At 34.4% G+C, this 18826-nt stretch overlaps 1 protein-coding gene across 11 annotated transcripts in view; it reads left to right on the top strand.

Moving 5' to 3' along the window:
* LOC110816136 (dentin sialophosphoprotein-like protein) overlaps nt 1-18826 on the top strand; it is a 52160-nt gene that overhangs the window by 30749 nt on the left and 2585 nt on the right. For 9 of the 11 annotated variants that reach the window (XM_088222961.1, XM_022044185.2, XM_022044186.2 and 6 more), the window contains 3 exons: nt 7636-7784; nt 7982-8117; nt 8213-8492. In XM_088222961.1, coding sequence (XP_088079087.1) covers nt 7636-7784; nt 7982-8117; nt 8213-8314 — 387 coding nt within the window. In that variant the 3' untranslated portion in view covers nt 8315-8492. Of the gene's footprint in view, nt 1-7635; nt 7785-7981; nt 8118-8212; nt 8493-12567; nt 13011-18826 lie in introns of those variants that run through there. The other 2 variants (XR_015821671.1, XR_015821672.1) reach the window with 2 other exon arrangements.

Raw genomic sequence — 18826 nt, 5'->3', positions numbered from 1 at the left:
CAAGATTTTTGGAAGAGTTTTATATTCCTAACATCACTTTTTATTTGCTTTTTTTTACACGAATTTCAAAAACAACTTCCCTAACACTAGGTAATGGCCTACTACTTAAAACTCTTCCACGTACCTCATCCAAATTCTTATTGAAGCCAAGTAAGAATTTGTAAATGCATTCATTTTCAACGATCTTGTACAAGAGTGATCTTCGAGACACTTGAACACCACTTCTTCATAAACATTGAGTTGTTGCCAATACCTTGTCAGGATGTTAAAATATTAAATAAGAGTTGAATCTCCTTGCTGAAGTTCATGGAGAATACTTTTGATTTCAAAAATCGTAAAGGTATTGTTAATGATGGAGTAGGTCTCTCTGGTTGCATCCCATATCTCCTTTGCTGTTCCATGATACATGAAGTTTTCTTCTATGTCATTGGTCATAGAATTAATTAACCAAGAAATCACCATACTATTTTCGAGTTTCCAAGTTCGGTGTCCCGGATCATCTTCCTTCAGCTGAGCAACGACTCTCGTAAGATACTCTTCTTTCCCTTTCTTGTAGATGAATAATCGGATAGACTGTGTCCATTAAACAAAATTCTATCCATTGAGTTTATGGCCAATTATGGGAAGAATGATGTCTTTTGTGACTTTGGTATTGTCGGAGTGGACTGCTTCAGGTCTAGATATTACCTTTGAGATTGAACCTTTTGTTATGCTCGCCATGAGTGAAAGAATGTTTCTTCCTTTCCTTTTTTTTTTTAATGGTTTAGATCTACAGCTCTAATACCATTTATAAATATTATTTATTTCTTGGGTGTATTCTGGATATAGAATAAAGGTATATATACAAGTTGAATTACTAAATTGTAGCCGCATATTATGCAGTTAACATCTCTAGGTAATAAAGAAGGAAATAACTACTAATTAAGAAATATTCTCTCTTTCTTAAAATCAGAAAGCGATCTTAACTGAATTCCACTAATCTTGGCATTTAATCGTAATCCTATATTTCCATACTAACATATTTGGCTCTTTTATCCTTCTCTCTCTCTCTCTCTCTTGAGTCCATCATACCTGAGAAACCCACAAGTTAACAATCACGTCCACCGATTATAATGTTTATCTTCCTCTTCACTAACCCAGGAAATACTCCACCATATCCCCTCTCTTCCCCTCCACTTTTTCAGTTTTTCTCTCCCTAGTCTCTTCATTGAAAACACATGGTTAGGCGGTAGAAACAACTTTGCGAGTTACCAAAAATCGTGATTCTGGCCAAGTTATGAGATGAATTTCGTGTACTTCTCCGTTAATGTTGAAATGTCTAGATGTGTGTGGTTTTCAACGATGATAGATTTTTTCTTTGTTCAGATCGGGAGTTTATGTTCCTTCAATTTTTTTGTTTCTTAGTTTTTTTTTTAAGTTTTTGTTTGTCTTTAATTTTCTTTTTATATATCAGTTTTGTCTTTTCTTTCTATATATCTCAATGGTATGCATGGTGATAATTTTTTCTCACTTAAAACATAAAAAAAGATTAGTGGGCTTGAATAGATGGTTGTTTCGGGTAAATGATGGTTTAGATTAATTTGGGTTGATAAAGATGGATTTTTGGAGAAGATTATGAACAGTAAACAATGGGGTTGGGGTCCTTTTTTTTTTAGTTTTTCCAGCAGCAAGTGGAAGGAGAAAGGGAAAAAATTAATAATTAAAAGTATTTTTTAATTTATTATCTTAAATTTTAATTTAGTTATATATGAAAAAGTAATTAATTATTGAATGCCACGTGGCTATGAATTGTACCATCAATGCTGACCGGTTATGATACTGCTATGTCATTTGTCATATCGTTTGACTGTTAATAGTTAATTCTCTATCAAAATTGGGTCAATGTGAATTGAAGTTACTATTAAAAACAAATTTTCCATGAGGGTTCAGTTAAATATTCAAAATAGTAGAAAGACTTATATTTGATTTGGCCTGTGCACACACAAATGTATGTGCGTCTATACATATATATGAGAATAAAAAATGAAACAATTCAAATGTTTTCATCTACAACATGTCGCTTAAGTTTTTCTTCCACACTAGATTTTTTACTTATTAAATTGTCCGCTTGATGTTTTTTGCTTTTTTCTTTAGTAATGATTTTTTCTTTTCAATTTATTAGCCATTCATAATATGAAAATGAAAACATTTATAGTGTGAACATCCATGATTAATGTTAAAGAAATAGTAAATTAGGTTAAAAATATAAAGATAAATTATACTCTATATAATTAATCGTCTATTTTTTTTTCCGTTCTAAAAAATTTATACATAAAAAACTGTAATATTCAATATGATATATATCAAACATTTCTTAACATAGTATTAAAGAACTAGATTAAAGAAACTTTAGTTTTAATTACAAAACCTATTCTGAAATAGGAAAAAAAGCCTCTAAAAGAGTTTGGTTAGCTTTTATATCCAATCACCATTGCCGGCCACCAGGAGCAACCAAACCGACCTTGATTGCCGGTGTCAAAACCCTTCAATCGCGCATCATCAATCTTCCACTGCTACTTCCCTCTATTTGTGTAGTCAAGAATATCTCTTTATGTTCCAGAGATATTTTTCTGTGCAAGGGCGAATTTCTCTTTGTCCATACATGGCAATGACTACAACACTACTTTTATGTCACAAACCTCTTTGTCGCGACTGCAACAACAAGTGAAATTGTGACCAAATGCGAGCTTCTTTGTCGTGACCACATAGCTCAGACGCGTCGTTGCTTTGTTTTGCCTTGCTGCTCAGACGCGATCGCTAACCCCATGTGACCACACGTGTCAAATGACACCAATCTTCTGCACCATTATTTACTTTAATGATTGGGTTGCCCTTGGTCGCAGCGTCTTGCAGTGGCACAACCTTACAGTGCTTCTTCGCTTATTGCATATTTGATCAGAGCCACGGCCCTAGCCGCTCTTGTGGTGGTTAGTCATGCGAACACTGGTCCATATTGTGGACCACTCTGCACAGCCTCCTCTATGCCCAATCAGCTGCGGAGAACCATGCTAGCTGCATCTATCTTCAAGTTGTGGATTTCCTCCTTGCGCAACCACTTTTGTTTCTGAATGTGGAAGGTACCATTTCAAAATACTGAAACACGTTCGTATATAAAAAATAATATGAATATATTTTAGTCAATCCAGACATCTATCACTTTACAGGTAAAGATTATTTGAGTTGGTCCCAATTAATCCGGATCACCCTCGAAAGTGAAGGCAAGCTCAACCCTCTTTTGGGTATTGGACAAAAACCCAGAGATACCACATTTGATGCTTGGGACAAAAAGAGTTCTATGATTATGACATTACCATGAAACTCCACGATTCCTGAAATAAGTAAGACTTTGATGTTCCTGCCTATAATGAAAAACAGTGGGGGATGTCATCGGTGAAATTTACTCTAAAGTGAAGGATGTTGTACAAATTTACGACCTAACGATGAAGAGAAAGTTCACCAAACAACAAAATTTTGTAGTAATGAATATTCTAACTCGTTAAAAAATTGGTGGCAGGAATTAGATCATTATCATTGTGTTACCATGGATATGAATGGAGATGCAGTTTGTGTCAAGAAGTTTGTAAAAAAAGACCTTACTTAGCAATTTTTGATAAGACTGAATTTTGAATATGATCAAGTGCGAGTCCAAATTTTAGAAAAAGAGGAAATGCCATTAAAAAAAGAGGAAATGTCCAAATTGTAACAGCGGAAGAGAGGTTATGCTACAGCTTTGCTCCACCAATAGTTCAATGTTGATATCACAAGATTTTAAACCTCACTAGCAAACAAAGGAGGTGAGCAACTTTGAGAGCTCAACTGCAAGAGCAAATAGCAGAGAAAATCTTTGATGTATTTTTGTGAAAAATTCAAGTGCACTAAAGTCCAGTACTTCTAGTAAAGAGTGAGAATATAAAAATATTTCACAGAGGTCATATGGCTAACCAGGGAGAAGAAACATTTGCCGAGCTCACTGTTTTGAAAGTTAATATTGAACGACTATGAAAGTATTTGAAGGACCTTGAGAAGCTTCTAGGTATAAGTGTAACAAAATAGTCATGTATGCTTTCTTTTTCACATGGTTTAAATTTTTCAGATGAACTCTTTTAAAAATTCTTAGATTATACACTCAAAAATCACAAATTATACTATCAATATTTTCAAATATTTTCATATATACGTTCCATGTTCAAAAAATAAGAAAATTATCACTAAATAAATTACTGCAAGACTTAACCTGTAAAATAATATTTGACTCTTTACCCCATGACTTTCAAGATCAAAATTTGAGGAAGATGGTTGGACATGCTGAAATTATAAATAGATTTTACTACTTGGATGCACCTGGAGGAGCCTTTTATATTTTTACTACCAATCCCATGCATAAGAGTTGGCTTCACCATAAAACTTGGACATCCATAATTCTCAATCTTGAAGCGTATGTTTTACTTATTCTTTAAAAGTTCAGACTATGGAAATTTGCGTTGAGTTATATGTGAGTTTGCAAAATATAAGTATGTAACATTTTTCGTTAGTATAAAAGATCTGTAGCCATGTTTTTATTAATCCACAATGATATTTACAAGCTAACTCACCCACTTAATCTTTCTAGAGCTTGAGAGTTTGTGTCATTTATTGATGATTGCACTAAAATCACATGACTATCTTTACTTAAATTTAAATATGAGATTAACTATATCATACCCTAGTTCTACAATAAGATAAAAATTCAATTCGAAACTGGTTTAAAGAAATTATGCACCGACAACACTAAAGATTTTTTTAATAGCACACTTTCATTATTTTTCCATCAGGAAGAAATTCTTCATGAATCATTTTGTGTCAACATTCCATAACAAAAAGGAGTAGCAGAATGCGAGAATAATTATCTTCTAGCCACCACTAAAGCTTTCTTATTCGAAAACAACGTCCTAAAACAATAGTTGGGCAAAACCATTCTATTGCTATCTACATTCTTAACCGCCTGTCCATTAGCATTCTTGACTTTAAAAGTTTTCTTGAAGCACTTCAAAAATTTTACCTAACAATAAGTGTCATAACCATCTGGTTTCGCAGAGATTTCAATGTGTTGCCTTTGTTTTAAGTTCATTCCAATCAAAGGGGAAAACTTGATTTCCAAACCTTGAAATGTGTATTTGTAGGGTATTTGTCCCCTGAAAAGAGATATAAATGTAACCATTCGTCCATTGAAAAATTGTGTTTATGAATGCTACATTTGTTGAAGAAAAATTTTACTTCACCCAACCTCATATTTAAAGAGAATCTATATTGAAAGATAAAAATAACGAGTTCTTAATAAACTTTTACCATACTACCTTTGTGACACCACTCTTTGCTACACATCTCAATACTATTACCACAAGAGAACTTTCAAAACTCAGCAAAACATTCACCTACTTAAGATATCATATTAGACCCAAGGTTTCCTCAGGTACATACAAGGAGGAAGATATCGAGTACTAAGTGTAAGCCAGTCCAAAAACACGACCTTGATCTTGAAACTTGTTTAAGTTCGAAACAACTATATCGTCTGATAATGATAATACAAGAGAATGCACTAAACACTCTCTTTATCCTACTTCATAATATGTGTCATTTCATAAGTGCTTACTATTTCGTAAAAAGTCTCACAAATTTAAATATTTAGTCAATTTTTGACACATCATTTAAGGCATTATCTTGTAAACATTAAAAGAATGTTACGAATGTGGAAATGTAGACAATTGAAAAAACTAGATATGAGAAATGGTAGATCTACCCAAAGATAAGAAATCGGTAGATGCAAATGAGTCTTTATAGTTGAATACAAGGCAGAGGAGACAATCGAGAGATATAAAGTGATACTGGTGGTAAAGGGATGTGCATAAACAGAAGAGAGAGATTATCAAGAGAAATTTGCATGCAAATCTTGTTGTTATTAGCTGCTCACTTTGACTGGCAACTACAAGTAATTGATGTAAATAATAACTTATTGCATGGAGATTTAGAAGAAATCTATATGATATCCCACCAGGTTTTGACAAAGAAACAGAATAAAATAAAGTATGTAAACTAAAGAAAACTCTGTATGGTCTCAAGCAATCTTTAAAAATATAATTTAGTAGGTTTGTGAGAGTGATGACAGATATAAGATTTAAAAAAGTTCAAGGAGATCACATTATGTTCATCAAACACCAAGAGATAGTGGAGTTACAACTCTTCTAGTATGCATTGATGACATTATCACAGTAGGAGATAATGAGAAAGAAAAATTGATACTAAAACAACATTTGACAAAAGAATTTGAGATCAATGAACTTAGTGAGTTGAAGTATTTTTTGAAAATTAAAATTACTCGCTTAAAATTCAAAATATTTATTTATCAGTAGAAATACATTTATGACTTATTGAGGGATTCTAACACGCTAGCATATGAATTAGGTAACATTCCTTTTGATTTTAATCACAAATTAGGAATAGCAGAAGAAGATACACTAGTAAATAAGGAAACATATTCAAGATTAGTTGGGAGATTGATATACTTATCCAAGACGAAACCAAATACACCTATGCAGTGAATGTCATAAGTTAGGTTATGCACAATCCAAAACAATGGCACCTACAAGCAGCTTACTAGAGTACTGTATTATTTAAAAGGGTTGCTTGGAAAATGAATTATGTTCAGTAAAAGTGATAAACTGCTCATAAAGGCTTATACTGATGCAAATTATGTAGGGTTAATTGTAGACAGAAGGTCTTCCACAGGATTATGTACATTTCTCAGTTGCAATTTATCCACTTTGAGAAGTACGAAGTAAAATATAATTGCAAGTTCAAGTGCATAATCAGAATTTCGAATAATGGTATAAGTATTACACACAATTTAGTACAACACAATCGCACTAAACATACAAAAGTTGATAGAAATTTTACCAAAAAAAGACTTGGGGGTGACCTAATATGTATCCTATATATGCCTACGAATTCTCAACTGAGAGAGGTGCAGACTAAAAATTTAAACAAACTAGTATTTTAGACTCTTATGAGCAAGCTAATGCTGGATAACATCTAATCCTCAACTTGAAAGAGAGTGTTAAAGAATAGTAAATTAGGTCAAAAGGTGTAAGAGTACGTTACACCATGTGTAAGAGTACATTACACCATTTAATTATAATTAATTGTTTATATTTTTTTTCATCCTAAAAAATATATATATAAATAGGAACGTAATTTTTATTAGAATATATATGAAACTATGTTTAACATTTAATCATCTCCTGTTCAGCCGCATGTTAATGAACTTGCAGTGTTATCTATTTGCAGTATTGAAACTAGAATTTACATAGTAATTGATATGAAAGTTAAACGTCGTAATATATCTGATATTCAGTACTAACTGAGAGAAGAGGACAGGAATACATTTAATCTCTTTCTTAATATGAAAGGAAGTTCATAACTTTAAGGCAACATTGGATGAAGTTTGACAATATTCTGTGTTTGCTTCATTTTTTCAGGAAATGCCATTAATTCTCTCTTAGTAATTCTATATTATTAAATTGCTGTGTTTGGAATTGATTGGCCTGATCATGTTTGAACCAGTTGGATCTTAGGACAAAACTGTGCATCAGGGATAGCTTGTATCGCTTGGCTAGAAGTGCTGAACAAAGACATAATTGGATGAATTTAAGTGGCAATGCCGGAGATGATAGAGATGTGAATCAATCGCCGACAACTGAAGAAAAAAGCAAGTATGCATCCATTGCTTACTCTCTGTTGATATTTTTTCTTATTTGTTGGAAATTTACTTCTAACTGTGTGTTTGGTTCAATTCTTATTGAGTTGCTATCTTAGTTATTTGCTTGACAGATTATTTTATTTTGATTTGATGCTCGCCTAATATTACTCTTTAGGGTGTTTTTGTGATTTTAATATTATTTTTGCTCAGCTGTGCTGGATTTATGGATATCGAAACTGATACAAACCCCATAGATCGATCAATAGCACACTTGCTGTTTCATAGGCCGTCAGACCCGTCTATGATGCCTGTCAACGATAGTTTGTCATTAAAATCTCAAGCCATGGTAAGCAGTTGCACACATGCTCAGTTTTATGTACCACGAGAATTTGATGCTTGGTTTACTTTCATAGGCTTATTTTTCATACTTGTAATTTATAGATTCATGGGCCTACAATTATTCCACCTGTGATGGCTGAGGAACAGGAAGAAACAGTCACTGGAAGGGATAAGAAGATGCTAACAAGTAATGATAAATATTGAGGAAGCCGTGAGGAGCAATGATTTTATGGTTTATCTATTTTTGATTCACTGAACAAGATCATGTATCATAACAACATATTCCATGGCCTCAAGATAGATGCCAGGTTTGTTTTCCATGTTCTGGGTTTCACTTATAATATTTATGCTCTAATCCATGTTGGTATGTACTTGTCCCTAATGCTTTGAGAGGGTACCATTTATTTTTCTCAGCATCAGCTTTACCAACAGTTTAGACCTATAAACGTTCATATGTTAAATGGTTAACTACCATTATCATCATGCATAATTTTTTATCTACCTGAAACATGTGATATACGGACGAGTATAAAAATATTCCAAGTGATTTTATTCACCATATATATGTGTATTATTTATAATATTACAAAGTAGGTTTTACATGAGCATGTAAATTTTTAATCTAACAAGACTTAGCTTGTATAGTCCTAATGGTACAAAAATTGTAATGTTGATAATACATACAAATTGTAATACATATTAATATAAAAATTTATTTATTCCCTTACCTCCCCACAAGCTGTGCGAGGTAACACAGAGTTGGGTCGCAAATGATTGTACCTTGCCAAATAGAGGTTTTAGTGAAAAATGTCAACCAGTTTATTTTGATTGGAAATATATTTGTACTATTAATTGTTCTGCTTGTACTTTTTTTGAACAAAATAAATATCTAATTCAGTATACTTAGGATGAGCATGATTGACCAGATTGAATGCTATATAACTAAGGCTGATATTGTCAATAGGAGGCTCAGATGAAGAAAAATAAAGTTTTGGAGCATGTTTTATAATCAAGATATATTAGAGACTACTTGCAGCAAAAACCTGATATTTGGTCTCAGCGCTAGAACGAGAAGCTGCATTCTGCTTCTTGGTACACCAAGAGATCCAATTGGTACAAAAAATTACAATATCCCGTGATAGATCAATGAGTTTTGGGACATCCTGTTCAGTTTCAGTATCCTATTAAACACATAGAGGAGTCAAAGGTGCAAAGAAGAAGAATAGTAGTTGATGACGGGAGATGGTGAATAGCCTCGAGAACAGACAATAACATGATATGTGGTCTCAGCGCTAGAACGAGAGGCTGTATTCTACTTCCTGGAACACCAAGAGATCCAATTGGTGCAAAAAAATACAATATCTCGTGATAGATCAATGAGTTTTGGGACATCCTGTTCAGTTTCGATATCTTATTAAACACATAGAGGAGACAAAGGTGCAAAAAAGAAGAATAGTCGTTGATGATTGGAGATGGTGAATAGCCTCGAGAACAGAAGAGACCCTCAAATTGAGATGTGAATCAAGAATAGTAGTTGATGACGAGGATGAGAGAATCACAAAATAGCAGAGAGCAAAGGCAACAGATATGCAGTGGGAGAACTGAGATGCAAATAAAAAAGGCTTTGCTTGATCTATCTTGCTCTAGGAGAGAGAACCGAGTCTTGTGCTCGAACAATGACAGAGAAAGGAGAGAGAAACTAAACCACCGAAGGTGCAAAAAGCTGAGGTTGATAATCATCATGGAGACATTGTTCAAATTGAATGCAACAAAGGAGGGAGAAACAGGACTTGAGCCCACGATGGTCTGGTGAAGGAGAAGAGAGAAGTGTGACTAAGGAGAGAGAGAGAGAACTGAGGATAAAGTCACATTACTGAGGCAAAGGTCAAGACAAATGAACCTTTTAAAAAAAACAACTTGTGTGCAGCCTAAATGGAGGTCGACTTCACATATTTAAAGAAGAGAGACACAGGTAAATGAAAGTGGAAAGTAACCTGTTGTGCGTGGTTTGGCAAAGGAGGATATTGTTTTAGAAACCAGTCATAGTGGATGAAGATCAGGAGGGAAACCTAAGAAAAAATTTTGTGTTATGGCTTTGATACCATGGACAAGTATAAAAGATGTTGAAGATGATTTTATTTATCAAATGTATTTGCTATTTATAATGTTACAAGGTATAGTTCTAGTATGCATGAGCTTGTAGATTTTGAGTCTAATAAGACTGAGGTTGTATAATTCTAATAGTACAAAATTATAGTGTTCACTAATACATACAAATTGTAGTACATGTTAAGTAAAAGAGTATATTTATCCCTTTAACCTAGAACAGATGAGATGGATGTTATTACCGTTTCACGGACGAGTTGCAAATAGTTAATGTGTGCACTCTTTAACGGTGGTGCACACCGTCATATGGAGGAGCAAAATATCCTAGAAGTTTAATCATTATATAACCCTTTATATTTGTTTAAGACTTATTGTTAGACTTGTGTTGTACTTGTATTCCATAATATTTCACTTGACTATAATTATTCAAGAGTTTACAGTTGGTGGTGCGAATATTTCACTTCATAGGATTGGATTGTTGGGCAGTGAGAATTGTAATATGTAACAACTGAAATCTTTTAGAACTTGGTGCATATGTCACTTGGAGATGACTACCAAGAATTTTCACGAATGAGTGATGTCTAGCTCAGAATGCTTAGACTTGGTGTGTTGAAACTGATTAGATATCATGTAGGTGGTTCTAATATTTAACAACATAAGATTGGGTTGCTTAGCAGTGAGAATTGTAATTCATGAAGAGTTATGTCTGCTACAGCGGAAGCTATTCCCTGATAGTTTTCCTCAGCACAGAGCAAGAGATGGTTGTTTCTTGGCACTCCAAAAGATGGGGTTGGAGTCGAGAAAAGATGTAGTAATCGTTGGTTGAGCATGTTTTTTTGGACAGCCTTCCCAATTTGAATCAGAACAGTCACAGTGAAGAGTTCCACAAATTTATCATAAAATTCCTGACATCTTGAAGGTGGTCTTCATGATGGTCGGGTATGTGTTGATATATTTAATTCACAGCCGAAAAAATCTCAGGCGTAATGAAAATAAGACTGCAAGGCACCTACCAAATTCAGTAGGATTGGCTGAGTAGAACCATCAAGCTCAAACCCTTAGGTAACTGATTATGAAGCAGAAGTGGAGGAGATATGTTTATGCTGTGCATGCTTGAACTAATCAAGCAAGAAGCCATTCCTGTTGGCAGTTAGTCAAATGAACCAAAAAAAAGCAATGAAAAGCACCAAGATCATTCATGGAAAATTTATGCTTTACTGGTTGCAAAAGTGCGCGAGACAAGGATTTAGATTAAAATATTACAATGATGTCATAAAAATGGAGTAATAAACTAGGACTACCATGGCCTAACTTGAAGAAGAATAATGAAGTGTTAGTGTTGCAACTTTTCAAACTGATGGAGTTAAGGAAAGTGTCAGAACCCTTGCTCATGATTTCGACTTGTGAGGTAAGTACTTTTGGGTTTTAGGGAGAGAGTGAGAGAGAGCAAAGAAATAGAGATCGAGAGAGACACAGAGTGATAAATAGGGGTTTCGGGTTAATTTCTTTGATGCATTTCTTTACTGAAATTTTCTATATATAGGTATACTCGAGGATAAAGCGCGCCAATTTTTAAGCATGCTGCCTGTTATAGATTGGATGTATTGGTTGCAATTTGATGCAAGTGATTTTTTACAACGGCTGGCGAAACAACCTGCCTAAAAACCCTAACCACATTCTTCTAGATCCTTCTAAGAAGAAAATGACATTTTTGTTTTTGTGTTTTTTTTTTTTCATTTTATCCTTGTACATGATTTCTCCCTTTTACCCTTATCCTACAATACACCTTCAAAGGCCTTGTGACAATACTGTTTCTTCGAGCAACATTGTTCCCAAGGTTACGATCAAGAACTTGATGACGAATATACTCAGCCTTCTTACGTACATTTTCAGTTGGAGCTTATTCCAATCAAATAAGGACTTGATCCACAGGTTGGTTGCCACGTAGTACGATTTATTGTTTCAAGAGTTGTTGAAGTTACACGTTGATGAAAACTTCATAAGTATTGGGAGGTAAGCCTCTTGTTGAATCGCCTCTGTGCCCGGGACGTATCTCTTCAGTTGATACATATGAAAGATGGGGTGGATTCATGAGGTTGTTGGCAATTTGAGCTTGTAAGCTACATTCTCAATCTTCTGCAAGACGGGGAATAGGCCGTAGTGTCAAGAAGATAATTTGGACTCTTTTCTCCATTTTACTGACCCTTGTTTTAAGGGCTGTAGTCTGAGCAGTACCTAGTCTTGGACTTTAAAGTTTCTCTCACTTTGGTGGTTGTTTGTTTACTGTTTTGTCTCGAATTGTGTTTTCAATAGTTGTTGATAGATTGTCTTGTTGACCTCTTTTCTTTCAGACAAGAGCATTTCTACTGAAGGTGAAGTTGACTAGACTTGTATGGAGTCTAAGAAATACGGAGAAGGATATCCATGAAGTGCTCGGAAGGGTGTCAAGCTCGTGTGGTACGGGGTATTACTATCATTTAGCGTGATCAACCATTTAGCCCAAGTCTTTGGTTGTTTATTTGCCATTAAAATGTAGATGCATCTTGAGACATTGGTTTAGCCTTTTAGTTTGGCTACCCGTCTGTAGAGGATATGTACAATTGAAGTGCAAGTTTGTCTCTACCGCTTTCATCAACTCTTTCATAATAGACTAGGGAAAATTTTTGTTTCTATTGAACACTATCACTTGTGGAATTTTATGTAGCTTTGTGCACAATTTTCATATAACACCTAACAACTATAGTTGCAATGTGTGAGTGGTATAATGGTATAAAGTTTCCGTATTTGGTAAAAATGGTCCACCACCATTAATAAGGTGTCATTTCCCTCAAGTTTTGGTAACTTTTCGATGAAATCCATAGATATGTGAGTCCAAACATATAAGGGTATGGCCACGGGCTGTAGCAGACTAGTGTGGGAACCTTCTCTGCGTTACAATATTGGTAGATATCACATTATTAGATCCATTGTATAATATGCTTCTTCATGTTAGGTCAATATAAGTGTTGTTTCGCTTGCTCATAAGTGATTCTGGTTCATGAGTGTCTCCCTACTGCTGAGTTGTGACATTGGTTCAATAGTTGATTTTACAGCTCTTCTTTGTCACCTATTACCAACTTTCTTTTATACCCGATGATGCCTTGTTACAGGCTAAAAGGTGGCCTACTATTTGGAAAAACTACCGATTTTATGAGTAATTGGCTGAGTGAAGGGATCATTGGTATAGCTATTGCTTATTTCCATCATCCAAGCAATGGTAGAGGTGGATGTAGTGTACAATACTTATGCGTCAGGATCGTCAAATTTCTTTCTTGAGAGAGCATCCATGGTGGTGTTGGATGATACTTGTTTGTACTCGATAGTATAATTGAACTCTAACAGTTTCATGATATTTTTTTTGCTGTATCATTGAGGTTGTTCTTTGCTCTAATAGATACTTCAAGCTGCATTGGTCGGTTTTGATGACGAAAGGATTCCTTCCAAATAGTTTGCCATTGATTTACGACGTACAAAACTAACATAAATTATTTCTTGATTGTCCTGCATTAAAATTGCACCAACTTTTTGTTGTTGATATTAATCTTTATAGTAAACAGATTTTGAATTTTGGCAGTCTCAGTATGGGATTGGAAGTCATGGTTGATTTTAAAAGTTGAAAACCTTGGTCAACCTTTGTATTCCACTGAAAGGCATCTTTCTTCGACAAGTTAGTGAGTGAATTAACTATGACTCAGTAATTTTTTATGAATTTGTGATAGTATCCAATTAGTGTCAGAAACTCTCTGAGGGTTTTTAATATTTGTGGAGTTGGCCAGTTCATTATAAATTGGATTTTTTGGGGGTTTGTTGTTATGCATGTTGGATGAAATAATTGTTGCTATTTGCTCTAATAATAAACCATTGGTTTAACTGAATAACTAAATAAAATAGATAGACATTTCTCTTCGTCTTAAGTCGATGGATCTTCTCAATTAGAGGATATAGATATTATACATTTCAGTTAAGCAAGTCTAATTTTAATTGTTTTGTTTCAAAGCAAAGATATTTATAGGATGGTTTGCTCTATTCAGATATTTACGATAAAGAAGTACTAGATTCTCTTTCAAATAGGTCCTAAAAGAAAAAAGAAAGCTGAAATCTTACTAAGCATTTATTATTGAATTCACCGACGCCACAATATCAATATTTTTTTGGGAATGTGAATTGCCAAAGTCACTGAATGAGTAAGTCATAAATCCATAAAACAATTTATGTGATGTACTTTATTTACTGGGTATGGAAATAAATGTTCTATCGAAATAGAATTTGTAACTTCTATTCTTATCGGAAAAGATGATTTATTCGGATCTAACCGAAAGTCTAAGTATATTGCATTGCTAGAATCCATGTTGTATATTCGAAAGAGATTGACCTTCTTGCTTCTATAGTATGATCCTTTTCTCGTTGATTCTCTTTTTTTCTCGGTTCGTAGAAACATAATGTAGGATAAGTATCAATAGTTAATCACAGAAGAAATGACTTCCTAAGCTGAGATCACTAACTGATGCTAATATAATAATAGTAATAGAATAGACAATACTAATATAATATAAAAGAACTGTATTTTCTGTATACTTTCCTCAGTTTCGTTGCTACTGCAGACTTTATGCAATCGGTTGGATCATATAAATATCCCTTCAACACAACTAGATCATTGGAAGGATATCGGAGACCTACCAATGCATCAAAGGTGGAATCTTTTAGAAAATGGATTCCTATTCGAAGGATGCATAACCGCATGAATAAACTCACACTAACTTGTCAATTTGGGATCCAATTTGAGATTTTCCTTGAGAGATATCGATAAGGATTTGAAATGTAATGATGTCGATTTGTAATTGATTCATATAGATACAGAAGAAAAAGTTCTCTATTGATTCAAGTATTGTTCCTATGGCATAAAGATAGAGAAAGAGGGAAAAATCGAAGATTTCGCATAGTTCTTTTGATTGAAAAATCAATCCGATATGCTCCAGATATTCCACTTTCCTTTGAGAAAAACAGTATTTGTATTAATTGGCTTATAATTTGTTGCTTCTAAATATCTTCACAATTTCTTCCAGCTGGTCAAGGTGCTCCTGTTTAGTAGTATTAGAGATTAGTATGTCATTAAAGCAGAAAGACAAACTTTTGTAGGAAAGTTTTGAAAATATGATTCATGAAGGCTTGAAATGTAGCTAGAGTATTAGTGAGGTCCAAGGGCATCACCTTGAATTCATAGTGGTCTTGGTGTGTCCTGATGGTAGTTTTGAGGATATCTTCTTCTTTAACTCGAATATAATGATACTTATCAAAGATCAATTTTGGAGAATGTAGTTGCATGATGTAATTCATCGAATAAATCGCTAATAATGGATATTGGAAATTAATCTTTTATAGTCAAGAGAATTGTGTTATTTTTAATTAACATAAAACTTCAGGTGTTATCATTCTTTTTGACTGATAATATTAACAAGGAGAAAGGGCTACGACTGGGCTGAATGAGTGAGTCGCCAACATTTTTTGTATTTGCTTCTCTATTTCGTTTTTTCTAATGGAATGAATATCTATAAGGACGTACATTCACTGAAATATTTTTCTGGGACAATATGATGGCGTGATCAAAAGGTTTTGTTGGAGGTAGCCCTTGTGGTTCCTCAAACATCCTCATATTCATTAAATTATGCTCCCAATATCTTGTTGGAGCTATTTGACGTCTATATCTCCTTTGGACTTTCCATTACTGGGAATATGGTTCTGCCTTCTATTACTTGCTTTTGTTTGGTCCACGTCCTCGCTTTAGCTTCTTTTGTTTTAGTGTTTGACTCTTCATAAAAGTCGTTGTCATTAAGCACTATGAGTAAATCTCCATAATTGGATTTTACAGTTACTTGAATAAAGTCGAATATCATTGGACTGAATTACTTCATCAAGTTGACTCCCAGTATCATATCATATTCACCAAACGAAATTATTTGGAAGCTGTAGATAAACTTGTATTCTTGCATGGTTCATGCTACTTTTGAATATTTGATGTGACTAGTCATTTTTTGCTTGTTGGTTACCATTACCATTAACGGTCTATTGTTAACTACGTGATTCTTATTCATTGGGCTGCTACCTCGTCTAAAAAAGAATGCAAACTTGTAATCACCCATTCTATTACTTATATGGACAAAAGTGCCTATTAGGTCTTCTCCATCCTCCTCTGGCCCTTCAGGAATGTTTTCTTATATTGTTCCCTCACTAGCAATCTCCTCCACTTCCATTACTATTTTGCTTGAGCCACGGTGCTATTGGAAATTATCAATATTCACATTTATAACAAGCTGTCGTTGTCCTTGTAGGCTCCATCTCCTTTTCCATGGTTTGGAAAGTTCGTTCATGATTCCTTGCTTGGGACCTTTTTGGTAGTTGGGCAACTCTGGCGGTGAAATATAAACTCCGAGACATTTCTATTATAGATTATTCTTAGAGTAGGACTTGTTTAAAAGCTTAGTTAAGCGAGCATAGTTTAAACAATTTTATCATTGGATGCAGTTCTCATTTGATTCCCTAATAAAATTAGAAACAAAAAAATCTTTCTGCAAGAGTGAGATTGTTGGCTTTCATTAAGTCGTATAAATGCTTAAAATATTCTTCATATTCTAGAACGGTTTTGGTTTGTGTCATAAATTTTTCAATAAATTTTTTTCACAGAGTGTTGCCAAGTCTTTGTAATCATATCACATCTCAACTGGATATGTATATTTTTAGGCTTTCCCAGTTTGGTTTGTATATTCATAATGATACCATGAGTTCTTTAGGGCGTCCACAAGATATGTTTTCAGATACTGGTATACAATTTCAACCTGTTTTTGCTCAATGGATACAAAATACTCATTCCTTAGCGTCTGGTGCAACAGTCCCTAGTGAAATAGCTGAGTACCAGTTTGACTTGGGGGGGCGGTGATCTAGTAGCAGTGGGTGGCAAAGTTGCTTTCTTACCTATGCCATTAGGAACAATGGATTTTTTAGTACATCACATTCATACATTTACGATTCACGTGCAACAAAGCTCCTTGACAAAATATTCTCGTTCAAGCTCTTCAATTTTTGCCAACTATCCTTAGTATCAAACATCCTCCACCTTTTGTTTCTTGGCCGTGCCATGTACAAAAAATATTTATTGCACCTTCGGATCCAAATACGGGAACTTATACCTTCAAATAGTGGAATTTCCACCTAGGCAGGCTGGGCAGGTTGGGCAGCTGACAAGGTGAATATGAACTGGACTGGTTCACAGTAAAGTTAGAAGACCAGTTTTAATCCCTGAACCAGGTTTGGTTTGGTCAACATCCTTTCAACTGGTTTACTTCCTAGACTGGTTTTAGAGTTTCTTCTATCTTATGAACCCCAATTCTTTTTTTCTTCTCATCGTGCGAGAGAGGAGTCAAAAGGATTCCTCTCTGTCCGACAGGTGCTGTCGCAGCCTGGGTTGCCAAGCTCACTGCTTCCTAGTACGGGATGCTGCCACACATCTCCCCTATGAGACCATGTAGTAAAATTTATATCTTTTATTAAATGTTATAGAGGATAACACACCTATTATTTATAATGTTGTTATATCTACATAAAAGAAAAACCTAATTATTTTAGAATTCAATGATCTATGGGATATTCCACCGTAATAAGGTTCTACTTAAATAGGTCTCATTCTATATATTACAAAAAAGAAAAATTATATATACTTCCCTTTTCAAACAATCTTTAGTGAACCACTAAATTGAGATAAGATTAGTGGTGAGAGAAGGCACAAGAAAAACATTGTTCTAAGTAAAAATTTTAACCAGACCAATTGAGAACAGAAGAACCAATGTGAGACACATTATGGAAGGACTCATCTCCATAAATAACTTTAGAGGTACAGGAGAAGAGAAATTGAGAATTCCTGGTGTGGCTGTGATATGAGAGGCTGTCCTAGTATTATGAAACCAGAATGTTTTATGGGGCTCCTTGAGTTGAAGAGCAGCAATCAACCTCTGAGTTGAGTTAGTTTGGTAAAGGGTTATGTGGATATTTGCCTCAATAGTGAAGGAAATTCTCAGGCTGTGTTTTTATGTCTCAAACAAAATTGACATTGAAAACTTGGGGAAAAGTGATTGGAATATTGAGCTTCATGATGTGGCTGAGAGTTCCATGCAAAAACTATTGATAAGAGCCTGTAGACCGATTGATAGGTTAATTGTGACCTCTGCCACGGGATTGACGATGCCTTCTGTAATTAGAAGGAAACTGCGAACAACCAATTTGAAGAGATTAGTTCATGGATGGGATTGCTGAGAAGCTTTTGTAGCAACAAAGGGAAAGGAATTGGCTGTAAAGGAAGATTTTTTCTGACGTCGTGCAAGTCGAACTTCTTGAATATGCAGTGCTGTCTAAAGTTGGAAGAATGAGGATAGTGGTTCTTGGGAACTTAAACTAATGATGATATTTTCATAATTGATAGGAAGACCTTCCAGGATTTGAAAAACCAAATCATTTTTAGACAGCTCATAACCGATGGTCATAAGGGAGTCAAACAGAACTACCTTTTGGAGATATGCATCAATT

The sequence above is a fragment of the Carica papaya genome, chromosome 6 (genome assembly GCF_054855325.1).
Source record: "Carica papaya isolate Zhongbai chromosome 6, ASM5485532v1, whole genome shotgun sequence".
Classification (NCBI taxonomy): domain Eukaryota; kingdom Viridiplantae; phylum Streptophyta; class Magnoliopsida; order Brassicales; family Caricaceae; genus Carica; species Carica papaya.
Note: the sequence above shows the minus strand (reverse complement) of the source record. Positions and strands in the feature narration are given on the sequence as shown.